At 37.6% G+C, this 16,098-nt stretch overlaps 1 protein-coding gene across 6 annotated transcripts in view; it reads right to left on the reverse strand.

The window, feature by feature from the left end:
- Positions 1-16,098, reverse strand: part of diaph2 (diaphanous-related formin 2) — a 440,846-nt gene that overhangs the window by 156,783 nt on the left and 267,965 nt on the right. For all 6 annotated transcript variants that reach the window (XM_088009428.1, XM_088009427.1, XM_088009429.1 and 3 more), the window contains 2 exons: positions 14,627-14,866; positions 7,912-8,041 (listed from right to left, as the gene is read on the reverse strand). In XM_088009428.1, the coding sequence (XP_087865554.1) occupies positions 7,912-8,041; positions 14,627-14,866 (370 nt within the window). The remainder of the gene's footprint in view (positions 1-7,911; positions 8,042-14,626; positions 14,867-16,098) is intronic.

The raw sequence follows: 16,098 nt of genomic DNA on the forward strand, positions 1-16,098 counted from the left end.
TTCCTTCAACACCTCGGTTCATGGAACTCTCTCAGCATGGAAAATGGTCTTCTGTGACAGGCTGAATTTCTAGGCTGGCAAAAAGCATTATTCTCACTCCTGGTCCCATTGTCAACCCTCATTGAAATCCGCTGTCACCGACCGGAGCCTGATGCTAAGCAGCGCTGCTGGCCTCCCTGCATGTGTCTATCTCTGTCTACATTTATATAGGCTCGCTAAAGCGGTGGTGTAGGAAATGAGAGGGGGAGGGAAAGTGAGATGGACAGAAAGAACAAAAAGCGGGAGAAAAAAGGTGGAAAAAAAGGAAGAGAGTAGTTGTTATGCTCTCACAATGAACTACTCATCCACCGTGAAGCAAGCGGAGGGGAAAAAAGTGAAATAGAAAGAAAAACCTCTCCAGAGCTCATCACTCACTCAGCGCTGGTGGAGCTGGACAGGTCTGTTTCCTGTTTCTAATATCCTTCATGTCACACTGTCCATTTACACCACTGGGCCTGCCGATCCTGTACTACTACCTCACCCTATTACACCGCTGTATAAATAAATAGTTTTTTATTGACTGGAACTAAACAATATTTGATTAATGCAGAGAGGAAATTACTTCATACATATTTCCTAGCTCTCCTCTGGTTCCCGACACAGACTTAGAATGGCTAAGCTCACCTCATCCATCAGAACTCGGTTCAGAGTCGGTTGTATTTGGGTAGAAACAATAGTTTAGGGTGAGCAATTTGAGTGTCTATATTGTGTATATTTATCGTGTTTCTGCAGTTTTTGATTTATCCCTTTATTGGCCACTAAGCTAAATAAAATAGCCCGTTTTCTTAAAGCTAACGGCAGCTAAGCTAAATGTGGCTTGTTCCTGCTCATGCAGTTGGCCGGCGCAAACTGCTGATGCTCCTAAATAAAATATTGTTATTCACTGGAGTTAAGAAAAATTAGATTATTTGTGATCATTAATGAATTATGTGGCAATTGATAAATAGTATAAGAATCAATTCTCTACAGATTATATTTTTGTAATTCTGTCAAAACTAATAAAAGTTTCGTCTTTAGATTGTGACGTGGTATTTGGAAATACACACCAAGTGTTAATATTTTCAAAATACTAATCTAGCTTTGAGTCCTAGCTGAAAGTTTGTGACTTTCACTTTAGTTTCTCCTAAGATTTGAATCAAAACTTTAACCAACTTTGAGTGGATCAGTCACGTTATAGTCAAAAATCAAAGTTCACTGATCATTTCCCATAACCGTACAGTTTTCTGTTGTTTGAGGTGCATTCTGTCTTGTTAAAATGTCATCACAGATTACGTGGGTAAGAAAAAGAAAACTTCCTTACTTTCATCTGCTTGCTATTTCTCCTCTAATAAATTGCCATTAAGCTGAAACGATACACTTCCTCAGGCTTCACACGAATAAAAAGCAAATGGATCACTCCCACTGAGATTAATAATAACCACCTGAGTCAGACTGCCATTCAAATACTTCAAAAGGAGAAATACCTTTAGTATGACAAATCTAAGTGACTGCTAAGTGTGGCATTCATCATATTTCTGTCCTGTGTGTAAAAAGAGAAGCGTGTTGGTATTACTGGCTAAGAAATTCTTGGCTATTCCACAGCAAAAATGTTTGTTTTTCAAAATGATGAGATAAAGTGAGGCTGGGTTGTTCTATAGCAGTAAGTTAATACTTTGCACACGATCATCAAATATGAAAAAATAAATAAATTTATAAAAAATCAGTGGTGTAGAGATTGCTTTAGCTTTGTTCATCTACCACTTCAGTCATGACGTGGCATTACTTTACCACACATTTCATGCATACTAATAAGTACTATGCATGTTTAATAAAGAACTGCAAACTAAATCTGCTAACAAAACGACATGTTGTAGCTTTTATACACTTGGAAACCTGTCAGTAGTACAGGGGTATCATTTAGGTACCATGAAGATGACAGCAAAAGAAAAAAATAAACATTAACGGATATCAGTGAAACCCGAGAGCTAGTCCACTGAGATTAAATGTAACAATGTAGATTTTATGGCACTAGTAACAGGAAAAAAAAAGGTAAAGAGAGACAAATACATTTCCCAGGGTTGGGCATTTTACAATAAAGTAAACTTATGAGTGTGACCTGTCCCCATAAAAGAAAAATAAAAGACTATGCAAATAAAACATTAAGCAAGGCGGTTGTAATCCTGGATAAAACATGATTAATCCACTAGATGTGTTTATTATTATTATTATTATTATTATTATTATTATTATTATTATTATTGAAGTCATTTTGCTTTAAATGATTTTGTGATGCAGTAGATTTGCTCAAATCATATAAAAAAGTTAATATTTTCTTAAACCTACGTCTCACCTTGTGTATCCACCTTTTTCATCTTTTTTTAAAAATAATTTGAAATGTTCAAAAACAAAAAATACACCTCAGCAACACCAGCAAAAACCAAACTGCATATTATGATGGTTTTGAGCACATTACCTGTAAAAAAAAAAAAAAAACATGTTTTAGTTTCAGTCATAAGCTGCTTGCTGAGGACTTTTTCTAACAAAAGCAATAGAATAGCTCGACTGATTTTTAAATAAAATAATGTGACTTTTTATTAAAGTTCTACATTCATACAAGAGGCAAGTACTTTCCTTGCATCTTTAGTCTAAGACAGCAAGGTTAAAATAAACAATGCCCAGTGGTACATGCAACAATATTACAACACTGTCCAGGCAGACAATAATATTCATCCCACTGTATAATTTTTTCAAGAAGGTTTAAAAGAATAGATGCAACCCAATCCTACACTTAAGTGCACATGTTTTGACTGCCAAGAAAAAAAGGATGCTTACGCTTGCTGAAAAAAAAAAAAAAAAAAGAGGAAGAAAAGTCAGAGTCATTTTGAAATGAGATGTACAAAATGTAAAAACACAAGCTAGCACCAATAAACTGAAGATTTGGAGTCACATACTATTATGTTCACTGAAAACTCTGTAACACCATGAAGATATGCACTGCTATTCAGGCTAATATCAATGGACAACTTAGATTTTATTCAGCTTAAATGTGAAAACAAGAACATGGAAAATAATGTTAAAGATGGCATTTCATCACTGTTACACGAAAGACAGATTTAAAGGAAAAGGCACACAGAGTAAATTCCCCCTATATTTCATTTAATATTTATAAATCAAGCGACAAAGTTAGTGGTTCAGTTATAAACTTAATAAAGTAACTGAAGAAATATTGTTATAAATAAAATAAATATAATTTTAGAACATTTATTTTTAAATAATTAACTCCATCAACACAAAATGAAATGGTGCTTCTTAACCACCGTGGTATTTATGTGTTTAGTTTTAATAATTCAGAGGGATTCTCAAGCGGCTGCTCCTGATTTCAGTGAAATACTCGCTACCCTCTGCCTGCATGAGGGAATATCTTCTGAACCCCACAGCTCCTTGCAATTCCACGGAGACCAAAAGACAAATGATCCTTTCTGTGTCCCACCCCATCCAGAAAGCCATTTTGTCTACGTAATGCAGAGCCAAGTACTGCTTCAGAGTTTAAATGGGAAATGGGTACTGCTTTATTATGCTGCAGTGCCTTGAAATGAATGTGGATAATAGATATATTCACAGTGGTATTAATATCCTCAGAGTTCATCTTTTTTTTTTTTTTCTCCTCTTTGCTCATTCTCCATTTTCTCTCTCACAAGCTCCAAAGTACTTTGCCCTTGGCTATGCCTTATACTAAATGGATTTATGAGAACATTCGTGTCATATTTCCTTTTTTCCCGGATTGTCAAGACGGATCGTCACTGAGCCACTGATTGAGTGGAATCACCACACAGACTTAGTACCCATTGTCAGTCCCCACATGCTCATCTCTGGGGGAAATTTAACAAGGCAAACTGGCCGATGACACCTCTCTGAAGGCTCAGGGGTTACTATGAAGATGAGGTCAGGGGTATGGAAAGGGAACAGTAGATCCTGTGTTGGTATGAAGCCCATGCCACACAGTTACTGTATATGCAAATTGAATGCATCATACACAAAATTAGCAAGAGCTGTGAACAGCATTCACAGACACAGTACCGCAAAAAACAAGAACAGAATGTTCCTCTTTATTTATGAGCCAATCGGGAAAAAAAAAAATTCCCAAATAAATGTTGACAACCACAACTTGTACTTTCATCAATACAAGCAGCTTTCATACATGGATGGAAGGATATCAAAGAAGCTGCATTTCTGACTGCCAATCTTTAATCAGCACCACTTCACTGGGCAGTAGGTGGGTGTCCCAAGGTCAGCCTGCTTTCTACCACTGATAAATCAACAAGAAATCTTCAAAATCCAAGAAAAAAAAAAAAAACGGCAGCTCCCTGTCTCTTTAGTCTGCTGCACTCACTTTTCATGGCTGACTAGCAGTGTTTTTTAGTCTGTTTCTTTATGCCTCTGCTGAGGAGCTTGGACAGCCCATCTGGAAATACTTGTCTGCAGCACGATTTCTGCCAGGGAGAGAGATAGAGAGAAAGCAGGAGAGAGGGAGAGAGAGAAAGAGACCTTGCTAATGCGGGATGACTGCCTTGTGACTTGTTATGCAAAAATCTGGTCACAGTGCTAGGTTCTCAGAGGAAGCCGTCGCTTCTTTCAGCAACCTCATTTTCCTAATTCTTTTTTTTTTTTAACTGCTCTTTTACTTCATTTCACGAGTTCCTGCTGCAGATAAACTGTACATACACTAAAAGCGCGTCTGCCCTGAGAGTTTAATCACAGGAAGCAACAGCAAAACTAGACTGGAAACTCATCTTCCTATTTACACACAGATGGAGAAGGAAAGTAAACATCACAGACATCCAAAGCACCTAAAACCTTTTGCAAAGGGCTCTACAGTATATGTTTGAAACCGGCAAACGCAGTGGCGTCTGAGCATGAATGGAATACATCATTTTGGGAATGAAAGGGAAGAAAATAAGTGTTTTAAATGTGGGGAATCAAGTCTGCATATGCTGTGAAGTCCCTAATTCTGCAGGTGCATCACAGCAATTGAGAATGTCATCAAATGTTATTTCATGAAATAAAAATAAAAAACTGAAACTCTCAGATTCATTGCACAGAGCTACATATTTTAAGCATTTTATTTCTGTTCAATTTGATGATTACAGCTAATGAAACCTCAAGAGAAAGTTATATCATCCAAGTCCTATAAATAAAGGGTTTCTAATGTACCAGCATGATGATAAACACAGCTAACCCGATAGCTGACCAGCATATAGTGAGTTAAACCCCCACTATATGTTGTCATTCATCAACAATGACAACAAAATGTTATTGCCGAAGAATCCGGGTGAAGTTAAGAACATTGAGGGAAAGTTCAGTGGAAGGAAACAGAGATGGTAAGTGAAAATGAAAACCTCCAACCTTGAGAAAGTTGCAAAGCAAAGCCTTGTAATATTGGTTCATCAGCTGCAAACCATCAAAATGAACAAAAATAATGTATATTCTGTTTTTAACTGACTTACTGAAATTAACTTTTCAATAATATAGTAATTCACTGAGGCACACATAAAAAATATTTACAAATTAGAAACATATTAGTTCTGCTAACCTTTCTAAAGGAATTTGTCCAACTTAACAAATTACATAATTGCTTAAAACAACTGAACTAATTATCCTTGACTCCGTCAGAACTCCACACACCTTAAATCCTGTCATGAGGACGTGATTATTTTATAAAAACTGCCCTTCATACAGGCAGAGCTGAGAGGAGCAGAATCCAGAGAGGAAATGAGTTGTCAAAGGGAACATCTAGAAATGCAGGACTTGCTTCCTTGTTAGACTCCAACTTGCAATCGGACAAGGATGTTCCTCAGTGCAGACAACTCTTGGAGAATGCTGATTTTTGATGGAATAACTAAACAAAAAGCTGATATCCAAAGCTATTTCTTTAGAAAAACTAAAAAGTGGGGGAGCCGTCTGGAGCAATCAATCAAGTTGGACGAAGTACAATTTTCTAAATTATCCCGGGCTGATTGCACATTTAAATCACATGCATTAATTGTTTAATATTTGCGAGGGAAGATGACGCTTTGATTAAATCTGACCGCGACCTTCATAGAAATCGTCCTTTAGATGGAGTTCTCCCACACCAGCTTTTCAGAATCAACAATCACAAAAACAAAACAATAAATGAATCAGACGAGTGGGTGACAGGCTCAACAAAGGTTTATTCAAGGTACAACAATTTCCTTTTTATTGTTTAATCATCCTCTGCTTGTCTGCTTGCCCCATATTACATGTGCAAAGTGGATGCTTTATTGTTTTATAATATTCATGTTGTTAAATGGCGAAAAGAACAATTATAATTACAATGCCATTTTCTTCTAATCAGACTATTTTATCAGCCACCAGTTGTCCAAATAAACAGCAGCTGTGTTTCACAGAATAGATGGATATATTAATGAATAAATGTGAGTTTTTTTGGGGGGGGGTTTGTCAGTTCTAAATAAAAATTGTGTGACAAAGTCAGATGCAACTCACCAGAAATATGTAGTTAAGAAAAGTCACTTAAAATACCAATTAACCTGAAATTGAGAGAGTACAGAGTACTGAATGTATTGAGGGTGAAAATACATCTTATATTGGGGACTCATGAGATTTATCCAAACCTCAGGCGATTCGGAGGCTTGGATAAATAAGTAAAAACATACACAAGCAATCTATAGCAACATTAAAATCTATCAATAGCAATATTCAGACATGACGCGTCTTCTGATCACTGCTGTCATCTGCTCCAAAGTAAATCCAGGAAAATAGATTGTTAAATCATTAAGCTCCAATATTTATCAAAGCTGCTGACAGAAAAAAGATTAAACGGTACTTTTGTAAAACACCTAATTAGACTGAATACTATTGGTCCAGTCAAGGTCATGTAAAGCTGCTGAAGGCATCTCACTGAAAAGCTATATGTGGTCATCGAGACAGAACTTCTTCAAATTTTGTCACATTGCAAACACTTACCGAAACTAATTTTATTTGGATTTTATGTGACGGATCAACACAAAGTAGTACATAGTTCTGAAGAGGAAAGAAAACAACTTGAATTCAGGTTCATTCTTCATTGTAAAACAGCTCCAGCTCAGTCAGGTTGCAAGAAATAGCTTTGGTTTTGAATCTTGCCACCAATTCTCCACTAGATTTAAGCTTGGACTTTAACTGGACCAAGTTAAGACATGATTAGATTTATCAAAGTAACCTAAAACGGCTTTAAACGTGGATGTAGCATGACAAAAAGTACAAAGGTTAAAAAGATGTGAATATTTTTGAATGCAACTGCATGTGTTGTGTGTGCAAGACACTTCCCGTCTCTTTAAATATCTGCCGAGTTGAGGTATTTATTTTCTGGGCTCAGTCAATTAACAGGTTTCTTATCGGACGCCTATATGATTCCAAATGCGATCATACAGACATCCTTCTGCCCAAAATGCTTGAAGACTATTTCATTTGACTAGCACAATGGCTGGCAGCCTCAGTCAAGTGCATAATTAGTTGAATTAGATTAAATGACCAATTAAGAGACTAACAAAGTAAATAAGCCTGAGGGGATTCCTCCGAACGCTGGAGAAAGGAATTAAAGTGGAATTAGATTATTGACGGGGAGAATGACAGCACGGTCCAACTAAACAGCTCTATTTCTGTCACAAACAGAGACGCCTAGCTGTAGTCGAGGGAAATGTGCACGTGGAAGGCCTTAATGTGCTAAAAATATAGTGCAAGAAGAAAATAATGGAAAAAGTGAACTCGCATCTGTATTTTGTTCAGTTTCTGCACAGTGAAGACGTTTTCCTATCCCAGACAGACATGTAGTACCCTGTGGAACACAACTTAGCTCATATAAACAGAGAAGCCTACCTTTGCTGGCACTCTCCACATGCTCCAGTTCATCTGGAAACTTCAAAATCTCTGGGTGATTCTCTTCGCACTTCTCAGCCAGGAAATGGAGAAGTGTTGTGTTGTGACTGATGGATTTAGTGTCTCGTAGCTGGGAGAAAAAAAAAAAAAAAAAGAATATACGTTCAATTGCAGTATTTGCAGGTAAAAAAAAAACCCTAAAAACATTTCATTGATGAATAAATGGAGGAAAATCTATTTCAGTAAAATCCCCCCACTTCACAGTCTGACACATTTCACTTCTACTGTACAAATACTGATTCATGTGACAGAGGGAACATGTTTTAGGCTCCAAGTGATCAGTAATGTGCTTGTAGTCTGCTTTCACAAAAAGAAAAAAAAAATCATCCTGGCGCAAGATGAGTGGGGTGAAGCAGTGGTCAGTGGTAATAATTGTAGGGCTCAATGATGTAATTTAGCACAGCCAGTAGTTGTATATAACATCTCAAACCTGTGAGGAAGTGAAAAGTACACCATCGTATCAGCAGAGCACCTGTTAGTGTGATTCTTCACATCAGCACGTAGAAAACTTGTTCCATATTCATTCCCCACTGTGGCTGCAATGCAGTTCGAATGGCATGCTGGGAAAGCTAATTAGCACAACACACCTCGGCGTTCTTGCACTGATGATATCTGTGCGGTAAACAAGGTGCAGTTGGAGATGCCCACGCATGTGCACACAATGGATGTGCTAATTAACACACATTTCGGTAATACTGAAACAATTACAGGATACACATACTGCAACAGTGAGAGGATCTGACAATTTGTCCTGTCTGATAGCAGTTATTGAGAGAGCCACGAGTTACTTTCATGATAATGAATTTTGGGTTTGTTCATCTTCCGACAGAAACATTGCTTCTCTCGCACGTCTCATAACTATCAGAAGCCATTTGATTTATAAACATTCACAAACACAGCGCTTACTGAAAAGGTAGCGAAGGATGGAGTGTGTAAACAGGTTTTATTGCCCCAAGCTTCACTGATAAAATGTGAATGCGTGAGCTCAGCTGGTGCTCACACCATACTGCGGTTTCATTAAGAGCAGTGGGCGCCCGTGCCCTGGTGTTTTAGGTAATATGGGTTAATTAAAATTAATCAGTGAAACTTAATAAATATAATTAATGTGAGGTGAGTTGGTTCCTAGCAAAAGATTCGAATAATCAAATAAAACATTTGGAAAATGATTGTTTTCTTTTGTTTTCATGGTATTTAGAAACTTTGAAAACAACAACAAAAAATAAGGTTTGATGTTTTAACGTCAATGAAATCGCTCTCATTTCGAAAGGGAAATATTATGATCTGTGCCGATAAATGCTTTATGGTTCACATGATTTGCATGACGACCGAGCCATCTGATAGTCAGAACACTTTAAATAAAAATACATTCAATATTTTGATTATTTGTTTAATAATTTACATCAGTTTCACTGTACAATCTACACAGGGCCTAAAAAGAGTAGCAAATTAAGATAAAGCCAAATAGGCTGATGCTACTGGATGTTCACAGAGCAAGTTGTAGGAATCAAATGTTTTTTTGTTTTTTTTTTGCAAAGACATTCATACTACTGATTAAATGTGATCAGACTTCTTTGTGAACAGTTTAAGACCCCAAAGCAACTCGCATGCGCAGAAGAGGAACGCTGAAGTCACACAGCAGAGCGCTGTTTAGGTAATGACGGATCCCGCCATCTGTAGCTCGATTTTAAAGTTGTAGAGCAATGGGAGACGACAGTAATGCCATAAGATCATAACTATACGAAGAAAGCTAAGAAGAGAAAAGGAAGTTAAACGTCGGCACTGCTTGCCGCAGCCATGGTTTATCTTCAGATTCACCCCGTCTGGCTTCTTCTTCTGGTGCAGAATTATGACGCATGTCTCACATCAATGACTAGAAAGTCAGACAAAATGCCACATGACCGTTCTGACTGCAGACACTTTGAAACGCTTGGATTTAGTTCGCATTTAGTTCCACATATGAAAGTGGCACAAATAAAAATAAAAAAAAATCGGATTTGGGTTGTTCAGACTGCCATGAAAAAGTCAGGTATGGGTTGAATATGAGCAAAAAGAAAATTAGATTTGGGTCAATTTCTCCTGCTAAGTTCACATCTAAAACTATTCACACAGGTCTGGTCTTTGAATAGGCCATTCCAACACCTGAATTTGATTTAATATGAATAAATTTAGTGCAGGTCTGGCTTTATGTTTAGGGTTTTTGTTCTGCCGTAACAAGTTTTCTTTTAAACTATTCCCACTGTTAACTTTGCTGATGTCCCCAATAACTCTCACCAGCATGATTCTGCCATCGCCGTGCTTCATGGCGGATTACATGCGTTGAGGGGAATGGTCAGTGCTCCATTACACAAAGTGTTCATTTTGTTGTCATCTGTCTGCCTGTTGTGTTCTGCACATTTGGCAAAGAATCCATGATTTTTCTTCAACTTTATGATTATGTACTACTTTGTTTTCTTTTGTCAATCACTTAAACGCCTCAATAAAGTACACTGAAGGTCTGTAATTAGAGCTGCACAATATATTGCAAATAATGTCCGAAGATCACTGCAAGCAAAATGCATATCGCTGAGATCTTCCAACAACTCAATTAAAGTTGGATAAATTCATTTAAGTACCACACCTTCAGGCTCTGTATCTTGGTAATATATTCAGTGACACTTATTGTTTAATGCACCATAAAAAGTTTTAGAAGGTAAAAAGACAATAAAGAGTTGAAGTCATTAAGAAACTACTACTAATTTGTTTGAATGCCAAAAAAATCAGACCAGAAGCAACTCTTTCAATAAAACTTTCTTGTCGAGATGGAAATAATGATTTTCTATTTTTTTTTTCCCCACAGAAGCTGGAAAGACTACTCATTATCTGTGGCAGAAACACTTAGAAACTTTTTAACTGGTTATTAATCGGAAATCATTACCCTGACATTCATCAGCATTATTGCTGAATGCTTTGGGAAGGCACCACATGCAGGCCAGCCCAACGACCACGGCTTCTTCAAACTGGCACACTGGATTTTAATTAGGGGTGTCAGAGTAAAGTGGTAGAAGTACGAATGCATACCACACCAGTTTTATGAGTGAACATTAAAGACACTTCATCGTCATTTCAAACATCCGCCCATCAACTTCCAATTTGTTTTGATTTCAAGTTAGCGCTAATTGTGTTAGCTGTAGCTAATATAGCAAACAGTAGATGACGAGCCAATCACAATTTTTGGTTTCACCAAATACCTCATGAGCTTGACTTCTTGTTTTGTTTATAAACTTGAGTTAATGCTTTCAAATAACTGGGGAAAAAAAATTGAGTTTTATTAAATGTTTTTATATGTCATTGATTTTACTACTGTGAGGTCTCTTCCAGCTTCCAGTTATATATGTGCATGTTGCACAGCAACAATGGATCTTTTTTTTTTTTAATTTCGTGCTTTAGTTTATGGAGGTCATTATTTATGTCACATGTTCCGAGCAGCAGCAAGCAGCAACCGCTAACTTCATCCCGAGCGACTTTCTCTGCACCTTTATCAACTTTTTTCATTTGTATACGACATAATAACAGAAAACAAAGGCCACAGTCACAATGTGTCACATCTCATCCTATTTTAATGGAACAACTAGAAGGACTGTGTGAAAAAAATTTCAATTTCAAATAAAGATTTTCATTGGATGTTGACTCAAAAACAATACCCCATTGTTTTGTTTTTGGCAACAAATCACACCAGGGATATGATTCAATTCACAGCATAAACAGCCCGGAGGTAAAATTATTCCAAATCCTTCACTAGTGAGTGCAACACATTAATTTAGAAGATCATTTAGAAAGTTAAGCTACATTACAAGAAAACAAGTCTCCCTATTAGCATATTTACCACTTAAAAATTACAATAAAATAAAGCAGCAATTAATGGCAAAGGAAGACGTGGTAGGAAAGGAAAATCCTCATATTAGCATCATTGTTGATTTGTCAACTTAATTCCTAATGCCAAGGCAGCAGCAGATAACAAATATGTTTTATTGCTGTTTATGAAGCTGTACATAAAGGTGAATAAGTAAAAGGAACATAAGCATTGTGTTTGCATAAATTTACAAATATTGCCACATCGGTTCCGTCTATACGAGAGAGACAGATGTGAAGCCCAGTACAGACGGATTTGCTTTCATTAGGAAGTGTATAATGAGACTGGTAATTGTTGCAGTTATTTAAACTTTAAAGACAGATATTCCTTTAAACACACTGATGCACTAATTCTGGGTGTATGGCTCCCTGTCACACACTCAACAACTAAATTAAATAGACGGCCTGTTTTGCTGAACTTAAACGGAACATGAATCATTGCCATGTGGTGTTCAATTATTGAACGGAGCTGATGAACATTCTCCCCCTTCCCAACTAAAGAAGAAATAAAATGGAAGAGCACAATTACTTCTTCATATCTTTGATACCTTTGAAAAATTGCACTGAATTTTCTTTTTAAACTACTACATTAATGTGAATATCAAAATATATTATTGTTTCCCCTGATCCTCCAACCTAAAGTTGATGTTGCCATTTAGTGTTTTAATGTGTGTAAAATACAGATTTATGGAGATACACCTGTGCACACATGGTCAATTTTTAATAGATAACAATCCCTATGACCCATTCTCAGTTTAATTTCTTTACAGCTCCTTTTCTTTGCATTAGGCTCTGCTCTGCGTTTCTCCTATCCAAGCACCGCTGAGGCATTTTCAATAGTGAGAATGTCTCGCATAGAGGATTTTCGGTTTAGTGCAAGTGTTTTTTAGCGACTGGAAGAGCTTCATTCCAGACATGATTCTGTGGGCATTCTTCCGTGGCCATGAGCGGAGAGGGCTTATGAGAACAAGCTCGCTTTCAGGAAACTTTCCATTCCTCACAAAACCAGAATTAAAGCAGAGGAGCTAAACATCGAAGGCGAAGGTGGGTCAGAAGGGGCCCTTCCCCCCCCTGCACATTCCCATCATCAACCTCCTCGCTGATGAGCGCATTAGGTACCCTAGACCTGACACCCGGGGGGCCATTTACTTGATTGACTAAAGTGAGAAAGCATACTTTTTCTTTCTTGTCCATCAATAATGGCCCAATCAGCCCCCCGAGGCGTTTACCGGCTCTACACCAACACTCCACGCTGATTCACTCGGCTTGCATGAATACTACGCTGCCTTCATCACAGGAGAGCTTTTTCTACATCATCCAAACAGGCTTTAAGTCTCCATTGAATGGAGGGAGTCTTCACAATGCATTTATTGCTCTCTTATCTGGGTTTTCCACCCATAAGTCCAAGCATAGACTGCGAAGAGAACCGTTTATTTCTGTTCAGTCGTTTGGTTAAAAATCGTGCAGTGCAAAAGACAGCCGTGGCTTCTCAGACCTTGAAAAACAAACTTCAATCTGATCTGAGATGCTTGGGGGAAATGAGCCACACCAGGAGAGCAAAGAGAACAGAGTTACTTCTGAGAAAACACAAATGCATGCTGCAGTCAGAAACTAGTTTAATTTTAAAGTAAAAGCATGTACAAGACATGCTGAAGTTCATTTATGTTACGTTTTAGGTTGGTATACTTTAAACTTCTCCGCAACAGGGTAGAGTGAGCAGAAACGGGGCTGAATAAATACACACACATACGTTTTGTTTCATTTTCCCTTCCGCCTGACTACATACTCTACCTTTAATCACATAAAATCAAATTTTTAGGACTTGTAATGACTTTCTGCATGCCAGCATAGTGTGCTCAAATTGGCTTTATGTCACAAAGTGCAACTCTCCTACTTCTGCAACTACTAATTAGATGCTGTACAAATAAGTGTACATTTTTGCAGATTCTGGTACATATTAGGGATGCTTTTAGAGTAATAGGGTAACGTCTCTTGTCTTAGATGAATATCTAGATGAGGGAGTTAAATAATGCTTAAATGTTTTTCTATTTGTAGAAGAATATCATCAATAAAAGTCAAAAACTCTTCGGCACACAAACATTTAGCGATTTAACTGCCTTACTCCACAAGTCAGCTCAAAATTCGCTGGTTTTCTCTGATGACTTCAAAAGTAATTATTTAAGTTTATGTTTTGAAGCAGAGAGAGCAGGTATGTGTAGGTTATTTTACTTTCTCCCTCAACACAATATTTAAACCGTGTTGTGAGTCGTAAAAATGGAGTCGTCAGACGCCTTGCTGCAAGCTAACTCGTTCGATGAACTTAGTTTGAAAGGTATTAGAAACCCTGTCAAGTCTCTGGGTATTGAAGGTAATGACATGCTTTTACAACAAGTGCCGGTGGGGAGCATGTTTTTGTTTATTTCAATATTTTTCTTCTATGCATTTGGATTTGCACACTCACTGAGAGACTGAGTGTGTCTGCCAAATTCAGGACAACTACAATTTTTCCTATTAGGCGACTGGAGATTGCCTCTTGTGATCTGTATAATAAAACCTTAAAACATTGCTGCGTGACACAAATTTTGTCTGATGCACAGTAGTTGTACATTGTATCTAAGTGTGTTTGTATGTATACCATACTGTTTGCTCTTTTACATCATAATAACTTTGTATATTAATTAGCTGCGTCACAGATGCAACATTTGAAACAATCTATTTCAGATGACTTTTCTACAAAGTACTTTCTTCTGTTTTGCCAGAGCCTTACCTTGCAAAGGAAGCTGATGTTGAAGCCAAACGTCTGTGCGTTCCTTGAGCCAGCATTCATGTAATTGCCGACCAGCAACACAAACTCCAGGAGTCTGCGGAAGCCTTCGCTCTTCTTCACCTCCTCGCAGGCGAACGTCACATTCATGATGTCTGGCCGGATGTTGTTCACCTGCTCCTCGAACGTCAGCTTGAACAAAATGCCACTGAGACGTGGCCGCAGCAGCTTTACTGAACTCATCTGCAAAGTTAGAGGAAAATACGTAGTGAGTAATTTCCAGCGGTGGGTTTATCGCCACTAGTTCGCCAATTGCAACGTTTTTGTTTTGCAGTTTAGTATTTGTGCTAACTTTGAAGCAAAACGTTAGCAAAAATAACTTTCCAGATGATCTCCAAGTTGCTAATTTACTTGTTTTGTAAAGATTCAGTGGAATAAAGTCTGTCATTTGTGTTGGGTGGGAGTGAAAGGATAAATTTAAATAGTTTGTCTTAAATCTCCTCTTGGAAATTACAAATTGATGTTCACTTTTTCTTTTATTAATGTAGATATTGATTAATTTATATCATTCACAATGTCAAGTACATGATTGAATAGCTGCAGCTGAGCTACAAGGTGTATCCCATTTACCTTCCCTTCTAATATTTAACTAATGTTTTGCTGATAACTAGAAAATTTAAGTGCATCAACACAAATACTTATGATCTCCCTGCACAAATGTTAGGAGTGCACACTCAAACAGATCAGCACTCGGAGTCCCACCTCACAAGAACTGATTTGTGTACAATGAGCAGGAATCACGCTGAAAGGCGGCGTGTTGGCGACAGCTGAGGAAGAGGAAAGCTGGAACATCTCTTATTTCCCAGGGGAACTACAGATCTCTGCAGTGAGGAGCGACTTGATCAGTGTGGGGGGGGGGTGATCACAACATAGGTGAGATCAAGAGGTAAAGTGCAACCTCTTGCTTCGTTCCATCTTCTAAAAACACAAGAAGAAAGCTTTTGATGTGTGAAAAGAAGAACTATATCTGGATGAAACGCGTCTGCACTCTTCAGGTCTGGCTGAACATATGTTTTGTTAAAGTATACAGTGTACATCTATGATCTTATTGAGAAGAGTACTTTAAAGGTAGCGTCTCTGTTTTTCACTGCAGGGCAGTCATTCAGTAAATGGATGACAAGAGGTGTTAATTAAAAAGTAATTAGAGCTGTAGTTAAGTGGAAAGGTCAGATCAGCTGGAAGATTCACTTCCCTTCACAGATTCCAGTCAATCACATGAGTGTGATGAGCCCAGTAAGACCAGTAGAAGAATATAGCACTTACCTGGGTATGAATGCTGCTCATTTGAGGCTGTTAGTTGTTTTTTTTAACTGTTCTCTTTGTGGCATTGAAAACTAATGTGGATTTCTTTCTGAATCAAACAGGTTCAATCTACATTCAACCACACTATATCAAAACGTCCTTTAGCAAATTGC

This window comes from Poecilia mexicana, unplaced genomic scaffold, assembly GCF_051168715.1.
Source record: "Poecilia mexicana isolate PSO_F unplaced genomic scaffold, ASM5116871v1 scaffold_10, whole genome shotgun sequence".
Lineage (NCBI taxonomy): Eukaryota > Metazoa > Chordata > Actinopteri > Cyprinodontiformes > Poeciliidae > Poecilia > Poecilia mexicana.